This window comes from Chrysochloris asiatica, unplaced genomic scaffold, assembly GCF_000296735.1.
Source record: "Chrysochloris asiatica unplaced genomic scaffold, ChrAsi1.0 scaffold00108, whole genome shotgun sequence".
NCBI classification, from domain to species: Eukaryota; Metazoa; Chordata; class Mammalia; order Afrosoricida; family Chrysochloridae; genus Chrysochloris; species Chrysochloris asiatica.
In genome coordinates this window covers 1,933,892-1,944,400 of record NW_006408626.1, presented here as the reverse complement: position 1 = coordinate 1,944,400, position 10,509 = coordinate 1,933,892, and the positions used below count along the sequence as shown (strand labels likewise).

General features: G+C 39.2%; 1 protein-coding gene across 2 annotated transcripts in view; it reads right to left on the bottom strand.

The window, feature by feature from the left end:
• KCNMB3 (potassium large conductance calcium-activated channel, subfamily M beta member 3) overlaps nucleotides 1-10,509 on the bottom strand; it is a 28,603-nt gene that overhangs the window by 9,714 nt on the left and 8,380 nt on the right. For both annotated transcript variants that reach the window (XM_006867705.1, XM_006867704.1), the window contains exon 2: nucleotides 6,600-6,791. In XM_006867705.1, coding sequence (XP_006867767.1) covers nucleotides 6,600-6,791 — 192 coding nt within the window. The remainder of the gene's footprint in view (nucleotides 1-6,599; nucleotides 6,792-10,509) is intronic.

Below are 10,509 nucleotides of genomic sequence, written 5' to 3'. Positions count from 1 at the left end.
GGCGCTGTGGATTAATGTGCCAGACTGCAAAGCCGTTTGAACTGCAAGGTCGGTGGTTCAAACTCACCAGCTGCTCCTTGGAAACCCTATACAGGGTTGCTATGGGTTGGAATCAACTCGACGGCACTTAACAACAACAACAACAACAACACACACACATTAGAACCGACTCGACGGCACTTCACAACAACAACAGCAAACTATATATATATATATATATATATAGTTTGCTGGATGTAGAGCTGATGATTTTGTCTGTAAATCTTCACCTGATTCATAATAAAAAGTTTAAAAAAAAAAAAACACCATATGACAAGAGAGAGATGAAAACTCATTACTCTTAAGTATTCACTGAATTGTTTTAAACAATTGCTTGAAATGCTTAGAAGAGTGGAGACAGAGATGGTACAAAAGTAACAGATATGCTTCCACCCACACACACAACTCAAAAATACCCCCAACACATAATCCACAAATTAGATATCCATTTAGGACATAAATTCTCTCATTAATATGCAGGCAAACCAGAGAAGGATTAAGAACTCTATGTGACCATCATACGTTTTTGAGTTTGAGTACTTCTAAGTTTGACAATGACTATAGGACACAGAAGTAGTTGGTCAGTAGATACTAATGTCCTCCCTCTCCTTTTTGTTTTTCCTCCCTCTCCTTTTAATTAGCTTTCTCATTAAATTCCTTCAGATCAGTTTGCTAAGGGACAAGACACTATTATTACCATAAAAGGTTGTACAGATGAGGAGAAGATAAAAAGCAGAGAAGATCAATGCTGAGAATGGGATGAATTTGTGGTAAAGATAGAAGACATAGAAACTTTCAAGGAGACTTTAAAATCAGGAAAAGAATCCCTAGGTTTTGGAAAGTACTAAAAGCTTTATTACAGAAGTTTTTCCTGAAATTGTAGTTGTTGTTGTTAAGTGCCATTGAGTCTATTCCAACCCATAGCAACCCTGTATAGGGTTTCCAAGGATCAGCTGGTGAGCTTGAACCACTGACCCTGCAGTTTAAACAGCTTTGCAGTCTGATGTATTAGCCCACTGCGCCATACCAGGACTCCTTCCTGAAATTAGAGATGGGCAAAGAAAAAGTACTGATACAAAAAAAGTACTTGCATACTTTGGAGATGCAAAGAGTAAATACCAAATGATATACATGAAGTTCATTGAAAACACAAATAAAAAGGAATATGCCAGTGTGTGTTCCAAAAAGCCAAGAAATAAGCCTTTAAAAACTACCAGAACTGTTCAGGCTAAGGTGAGCAAAAGCAGTAAAACTTCCGATTCTCTAACACCAAAAGCTGCAACTACAAAAGTCCCTTCTATGAAAACCAAAGTTAAATAGCAAAAAGTGAAGGTTGAACCACCACTAAAGAAGTAGAAGAAATGGAAAGAAGAAATTTCTTTATCCCAATCTGACTCATCTCCTGAAATCCACTCTAGTAGTGATGACGAAGAATCTGATCCTTCAGCTCCCTTTGTGACTTGTTTTTTGTTTTGTTTTGTTTTGTTTTTAACAAGAGCAATAAAGGAACCCTTTAAGAGCTACATGGAATTACTTGTTAGCAGTACCTTGGACCCTGACAAAATGCAAGCCTTAGAGAAGAGTAATGACTTTTGCCTCATATGAAAAGAAATAGATGGCACACTGAAGGAGTACCAAAGAGGCTTCTTTTGAATCTTCAATCAAAATGAATGTCAAATCTTATAATGAGAAAATTCTAAGGACTTCTAAAGCAACTACTAAGTCTGTACAACAGTTTGCTGTCGATTCAGAGAAAATACGGTTGTATACTTTGGATCATCCACTCCATCATTATAAATACCATGTTCATCTGATATGTAGGATGAAATCTCTTCTGTGTAGGGAAAAAAAAATTATTTAGGAAAGGAAGAAATTAATGTAAAATGGGTGGAAGATGTACTTGAAATAGTTGGAGAAATTTTAAATCATGTATGGCAGAAATGTTCTTAATGTTTCCATGAAATTCCATCTCATGGCACTAATGAAATGGCAGAGGGGGTGGTCAAAGAGAGGTCTGTTGTTGTTGTTGTTGTTGTTGTTAAGTGCCGTTGTGTGGGTTCTGATTCATAGTGACCTTGTTTCTGAGGTTTCTGAGGAGCAACTGGTGGATTTGAACTGCTGGCCTTGTGGTTCCCAGTTCAGTGCTGAACCTAGAGCATCATACCAGGAGTCCAAAGACGGGTCTTTGTTGTTGTTGTTCAGTACCATAGAGTTGGTTCTGATCCATAATGACCCTGCATAGGGCTTCCAAAGAGCAGCTGGTGAAATTGAAGCGCCAAGCTTTCAGTTCAAGCTGACTTTGTGGTCCAGAGCATTAACCTGCAGCATCCCACCAGGACTCCAAAGAGAAGTCTAGGCCCTCCGAACTGCATGTGTACCTGCTTGGATCATGGGATTTGCATTGTAACCACTGCTAATGGGCAGTGGTGCTGCCACAGAATTAGTCCTTTGGACCTACGTCCCATCACATTTTTATCCTAATGAATGATTTTTCTATTTTGTAAACCATTGGGTAATGTCAGTTTTATTTTCAGAAATGATGTTTGAAGCATGCACTAAATATAATTTTACTTTATTGCTAAAGAGGAAATATTTATCCCCCCCCCCCTTACTCTGACTAAACACCAGAATGATAGAGAAGTGGCAGAAAGTAGATAATTGCATTTACGTCTTGCCACAAAATGGATTGCGTAAACCAATCTGGTATGATGGGACATTCTGTATGAGAAGATCACCAATTTAAAATATAAAATTCAGAAATGCATTCTGCTTTATGGACTCCATTTACTCTTTTGTTTCTCCCCCTTTTACTCTTAACATGTTCAGGAAACTGGATGTGGAATTGTTACAATTCTCTGACTGCTTTTTGTGACAAATTATATTGTGATGAAAAAAGAAAATGATACACTATTTTTCCCTATCTCAAAGAAAAATATTTTCTTTTATACTGTGTCTTCTCCTTTGTACATTTTATCTAATGATGTGTTTTTGTAAGGGAAATGTTATGGTTATAATTATGTTTACTATAACTGGTGTAGCACTGTAGGATAAACATTGGACTATGAACCACAAGGTCAGTAATTCAAACCCACCAACCACTCCTTGGAAACCCTATACAGGGCCACTATGAGTTGAAACCAATTTGACGGCACTTAACAACAACAACATACCTGTAACACATTCTTTATTATTTTAGTAAATTTTATTTAGTCATATGGTGAACTTATATTGCCTTAAGGTAATCATTTTTGTTCATACAGATTTACTTCAGTGTTAATTCAGAACATGCATTCAGATTAGAATTAGTTTATGTTTTTTTTTTACAGTGTTGTTGCTGTTGTTGGTATGTGCTGTCGAGTTGGTTCTGACCTATAGTGATCCTGCATAGGATTTCTGAGGAGCAGCTGGTGAGTTTGAACCACCAACCTTTCAGTTTAAACTGACTTTGCAGTCCAGCACAATAACCCACTACACCAGGACTCCAAGAGTTTGTGTTAGACACTGCAATAATATTTTGATTCATAAAATAAAATAAAAATAAATTTACTACAGAACAATAACTTGATCAACTGATTTGTTGAAGTGAAAATGTAAACACATTATACATTTTGAAGAATAAAATCTATAATTAAACTGTAAAAAAAAAAAAAAAAGATAAGACAGAAATAAAAGACCAAAATAGATCTTGCTCTTCAATGTGTTGTTGTTAGGTGCTGTTGAGTCGGTTCTAACTCATATGCACTAGAGAATGAAACACCACCCAGTCCTGCACCCTCCTGACAATTGTTATGTTTGAGCCCATTGCTTTTGCCACTGAGTCAAGACATCTGGTTGGAGGTATTCCTCTTTTTCACTGACCCTCTTCTTTAGCAAGCATGATGTCCTTCTCCAGGGGCAAGTCCCCCCTGACAAGATATCCAAAGTGTGAAAGACAAAGCCCCGCCATCCTCGCTTTTAAGGAGTATTCTAGCTGTTCTTCTTCCAATACACACTTATTTGTTCTTCTGGCAGTCCATTGTACTTTCAATATTCTTCACCAACATCATAATTCAAAAGCATTGATTGATCATTCTACAGTCTTATCCATTATCCAACTTTCACATGCATATAAGGCAACTGAAAATACCACGATCTGGAAAAGCGACTGGAAGAAATTATGAAGTAAAAGAGCTGAACAGAAATTTCTAAGGACAGCTTAAGAAGGCAAAGTCAAGTATTATATTGAAATATGCAAAGACTTGGAATTAGAAAACCAAAACAGAACACATTCAATGTTTTTCAAAATGAAGACAAAATTCAAGCTTCAGGTTGCAATATTTAAGGATTCTATGGCAAAATGGAGTCCTGGTTTAGCACTGTAGAATAAAGCACTAGACCAAAAGGTCAGCTTGAATCACAAGGTCAGTGGTTCAATCCCACCAGCAGCTCCTCAGAAACCCTATACAAGGTCGTTATGAGTCTGATCCAGCTTGACAGCACTGTAAACAACATGGGCAAAATTGAATGAAATGGAAATCATCAAAAGAAGATGGAAGGACCCTAGGACCATCAAGGGAGAAGAGCACAAGCAGAATGCGGGACCTTATCCTGAGAAGCAACGACACCAGAGATGGACGGAGGAATAGATGGGAGCATAGAGAAAGGGAGCAGCTAAGCGTGCTAGATTCATGGAACGAGAGGGACTGAGAGCTGGTGATCAGGAAGAAGTCTTGCAGAACGTGCCCTTTGGTGGTTTAAATTATTATATATGCCTGAGTGTTAAAAACAAAACAAAACAAAAAAACAGCTAAAATGAATAAAGAGAAATACTGTTAATTGCTGGTACATGGATAGGATTATTACCACTGTAATGAAACAAAGTATATGATTTGTTGAATGTAAAACTGATCATCTGCCCTGTAAACTTTCACTCAATTCATAATAAAAACTTTAAAAAAAAAAAAACAAGACAATTAAAGGAATATACGGTCACTGTACCAAAAAGAATTGGTCCTCATTTAACCATTTAAGGAGATAACATATGACCAAGAACCAATGGTATTGAAGGAAGAAATCCAGGATGCATTAAAGGCATTTGTGAAAAGCAAGGCTTCAGTCATTGACAGAACACCAATTGAAATCCTTAGACAAACTAGTGCAGTACTGGAAATGCTCACTCACTCATCTATGCCAAGAAATTCGGAAGATAGCTATCTGGCCAAAGGATTAGGAGAGATCCATATTTACGCCAATTCCAAAGAACAATGACCCAAAAGAATGCAGAAATTATAGAACAATATACTTAATATTCATGTAAGTAAAATTTGACAGAAGATAATTTTTTAAATGATTGCAACAACACAGTGACAGGGGACAGCCAGAAACTAAAACTGGATTCAGCAGAGGACATGAAACCAGAGATGTCAGAGCTGACATCAGCTGGATCTTGGCTGAAAGCACAGAATACCAGAAAATACTTACTTTTGCTCTACTAACTATACAAATGTAATTGAATTGTGGATCATAACAAATTATGAATATCATTGCCAAGAATGGGAATTTCAGAAAAATTAATTGTGCTCATTCAGAACCTGTACCTAGATGAAAAGGTAGTCCTTTAAACAGAACAAGGCGATACTGAATGGCTTCAAACCAGGAAAGGTGAGTCTCAGGGGTTTATCCTGTCACTATACTTAGTCAGTCTGCATATGATTGCAGCTGTCAAAGATTTCATTTTACTTAGATCCACAATCAACACTCACGGAAGCAGCAGTCAAGAAATCAAACAGCATATTGCTTTGGGCAAATATTCTGCAAAAGATCTCTTTACAGAACAAAAATGTCACTTTGAGGATAAAGATGCACCTGACCCTAGCCATGGTATTTTCTAACTCCTAATATACATGTGAAAATTGGACAATGCACAAAGTTCACAGTTCAAACCCACCAGCTGCTCCTTGGAAACCTGCTATGAGTCAAAGTCCATTGATGGCACTTAACAACAACAATATGCATGTGAAAACTGGGCAATGCATGAAGAAGACTTGAGAAGAATCGATGCCTTTGAATTATGGTATGGACAAAGACCATTAAATTTACCATGGACTGCCAGAAGAACAAACAAATCTGTGTTGGAAGAAATATTGCCAGATAGGAGCAAGGATGGCAAGACTTCATTTCATGTACTTTGGACATGTTATCAAGAGAGGGCGAAGGACATCAAGTTCCATAAAGTAGAGGGTCAACAAAAGAGAGTAAGATCCTCAATTCGATGAATTGACGCAGCTTCTGCAACAGTGCACAACACAGCAACAATTGTGAGGATGGTACAGTGTTTCATTCTGTTGTACATAAGGTCTCTATGAGTCTACAACTAACAACAGCAACTACCTCCACACCAATCTAGAACCCATACCCACCACTGAAAGAGACACACAGGTGATTCTATCTTCCCAGTCCTAGACTCCTATGGTCAAGAAGGCTGAGGTTGGAGAGACCAAGGCTAGCCTCCTCTCCTTTATCACTGAACTAATGTTCAATTTGAATTAGAACCTCTGGGTCTTTTTACCTCTGTCTCTTACCTGAGCATGAAAGGCTTTAGGATGTTTATTCCAATCAAGAAGTACATTAGAACAGAGAAGCCCATCATCGCAAACCCCAGGAGCATGGCTCTGTCCTCTCCAGCACTGGATGGCAGCTTCCTGTGCACATCTGGAGACTCTCCATCATTGTGGTCTATATTTCTCTTCTTCCTGGAGGTAGGAAGGGCTGTCCTTTGGCAGAAAGGAAGAGAGATACTGCAATAAGCTCATAAGGAAATGGGATCATTGGGGAGATGATACCATTTGCTTCCCACCTGAGAGTTGTGAGCAACTTCATGGAATCCAAAGGATGTCTCACATTCAGAGCTTGGTAAAAATAAACTAACATGATGTGTTATAAAATATTTTTAAACAAACTGTAACAAACAAGACTAAGGAATGTTGCCTGGTGGAAATCTTGAGGTCTATTTGATCAATGACTTTAGAAAAATCACTTATAAGTAGGTTTCATTTAGGGGGCAGTGGAGTTTCAGGGTAGAATTCTTGCCTTCCATGTGAAAATCCAGGGTTAAATTCCCTGCCAGTGTACCTCATGAGCATTCACCACCCATCTGTCAGTTGTTATGAAGGACCGTTCTGTCAGTTCTGACTCATAGCGACCCTATAGAGGGTTTCCAAGGAGCAAATGGTGAGCTTGAACCGCTGACCTTGCAATTCAAACCGACTTTGCAGTCCAATGTATTAACCCACAGCACCACACCAGGATTCTTGGTATAGATTGTTGTTGTTGTTGTTGTTGTTAACTGCCGCCAACGCAGTTCCAACTCATAGTGACCCTGTATAAGGTTTCCAAAGGAGCAGCTGGGAAGTTTGAGCCACTGATATTGTGGTTCAAACTGACCTTTCGGTTCAGTGCTTTATCCCATAGCACCTGAACAGGTTTCAGCAGAACTTCCTAAGATAGACTAGGAAGAAGAGACAGGTGATCTGCTCTGAAAATCTGTGAAAACCTTACGGATCACAACAAATCATGGTGATGGCCCAGAACTGGGCAGCATTTCATTCTGTTTTGCATAGGTTGTCATGACTAAGAGGGTAACTTGAAGGCAGCTAACAATAACAATGTTCATTTATTTTATGTAAATAAGTGTTTCTGGAATGTCTATCCATCAGGGATATTTTTCAAGGATATTGCATATTCTTCCTGAAAATTTTTTTTTTTTACATTCTTTGATTGATTTCGTATGGAAAGAATGGTTCAAAAGGAACACATTTGGAATCAACAGCACACAGGAAATAGTAGGGTTTTCCTTGTTCTTTCATATCCACCTGTCGGAAAGGCAATATATCAACCCAAAAGCTTTCTGGGTCATTGGCCATTCAGCTTGGAATAATGAAATTCCACTTCTACCCCTCCCCACTTTTCCTCTCTATCCACTAAGAGTTCTACATGAAGGACCCTAGATTTCTTCTCTCTCTTTCTGCTCTATCTGAAAACCTTGTCAAGCAAAGGATGTAACAAATTCTTTCTCACTGGGATACCCAGTGAACGGTAAAGTCCAGCACAAAGGTTTTAAGCTTACAGTCCATGAGCTCCATCCACCCCACAGATGGGTTTTGTTTGGCTTCTCTGTGGTTGTTGTAAAAACTAAAAAAAAAATAGTTGCTAACACTTTAAAAAAGTCATAGCATTTCCATTAAAATGCTGACTTCCAGCTTGAGAGGAAAACAAAAAATCAGAAAATCCACACTCCTGCATGTCAACAAATGGCCAAGGTGATCAGCAGCTGCCCCTTGGTGAGTGTCTCTACAGTTTGCCACAACCACACCCCTCCTTATCATCATTGTCATTGTTTTGCTGCTCCCTGATGGGTAGGAAGAGACCCAGAAATATTTCCATTTTAAGAGGTTAATTGAAATCCTAAACCAAACGGTAAAAATTAAGACTCTATCAAGTTGCCTTAAAAGTTCAAAAAATTTAAAGACAAGCAAAAGCCCTATCATGAAAGGAAGATTTCATATTTGATCCCACATCCTTCTTCTATCCTCTCTCTAACTCCCTTTTTCCTATCTTCAGATGAGAGAGAGAGAGAGAGAGAGAGAGAGAGCACGTGGAGGAACATTAGGCCACCCAGGACATCACAGGAGCCTGCACTGGGACACTGACCTCAGAAAATACAACTTTTGGGTTTGAGGCTCTGCTTTGGGGGTGTTTCAGGAGTCCTGGTATGGCACTGTGGGCTAACACGTCAGACTGCAAAGTCAAGTCATTTGAACTGCAGGGTCGGTGGTTCAAGTTCACCAGCTGCTCCTGGGAAACCCTATAATGGGTCGCTATGGGTCGGAATCGACTCGATGGCACTTAACAACAACAACAACATATCATCCCACTAAAAAAGAATGAGCAGATACAGTGCAGCAAATGGCTTTAACATGGTCCTTCTAGCCATGGTCTTATTACTTCATGAAATGATTGAGTGTGACTATGCAAATCAGGTGTGTGGAACACTTACAGGGATTGCACCATCTGCTAATGCATGCAGGTTGTTGCTGTTGTTGTTAAGTGTCATTGAGTCAGTTCTGACTCATATCGATACTGTATAGGGTTTCTGAGGAGCAGATGGTGGATTTGAACCACTGACCTTATAGTTAGCAGTCCCATGTGGACTTGGAACTATGTAAATAAGACCCTATGGCACCAAGGGGATGGGTTAGTTTTACCATCCTGCCAGTCTAAAAAGAGCCCATCCCAGAGGTTGAAGGAGAATCTCACTACCATCAGAAGAGCTGGGAGCAGACTGCATCTTTTGGACCTAGAATCTCTACGTTGAGAACCTCCAAGACTCAGGATACTGCAATGGAGAGCTATACCACTGGAGACAGTAGCAGCATGAGATGGTAGCAGCGTGGAACCAACTCACTGACTCACAGAGCAAAACTGCTGGCAGAGTGAAGCGCCTCTGGGAATTTATCAGTGAGCTAATAACTTTCACTTTGCCAGAGCAGGGCAAAGACCAAGCCTGAGCAGGGTCCAGCAGCAAAGGTCTGCCTACAAGCACAGTCAGAAGAAGCTGTATTGATTAAAGACTTGTATCCTGATTTGTTCCTGCTACTTCCAAGTTTATCCTAATCTTAAACTGTAACCTATTGCTTCCCTAATAAACCCCATAATTATGAGTATGGTCTATGAGTTCTGTGTGGTCATTGCAGTGAATTATGGAATCTAGCAGATGGCTGGTGTCAGGTTAAAAGGGTGGGAAAGTGGAAGTATATCTGACCTTCACTTCAGAGGAATCACCTTTCAGCTGATGCTGATCGTGATTCTCTCTCCTAACCTGAATTTAGACAGGATGTGACACAACCATTTAACAGCAGGGTAAAACTTTTAAATAAAATTTGGGTCTGTACATTTTATAATTTATCATAAATTTGATTGATTAGAGACAGTTTAACAACAGTTTGGTTCAGGACTCAACACCCTGTATTTTCCTGTGTCTGAAAGTAGACTTTAGTTACTTCATACATCATAAAATACCCTGGATGTTTATTGTAAGATATCCTTGGTATTCATGGCTGAAGGTGCTCATAATGAGGTCTGTCTGGCATTTCCTGTACAGTCCTCTGATATGTATACAAAATGGGCATAATCTGATTCTGGTCTAGTTTAGGAACAAAGACACCCAATAATATGCAAGACTATATTTTCTCTTTCTGATATTTCTGTTCACTTTGGTCCACAGCTTTATGAAAAATTGGCAGCCCTCATACATCCCCTGTGAATAATTTATTTCATGTTTGGGGGACGAGGTTATATATTATTTATAATAAATGTTGTCAGCGGTTCGAAACTACCAGCCGCTCCGCAGGAGAAAGATGAGGCTTTCTACTCCCGTAAGGATTTACACCCTCGGAAACCCTGTACAGGGTCGCTATGGGTCGGAACCGACTC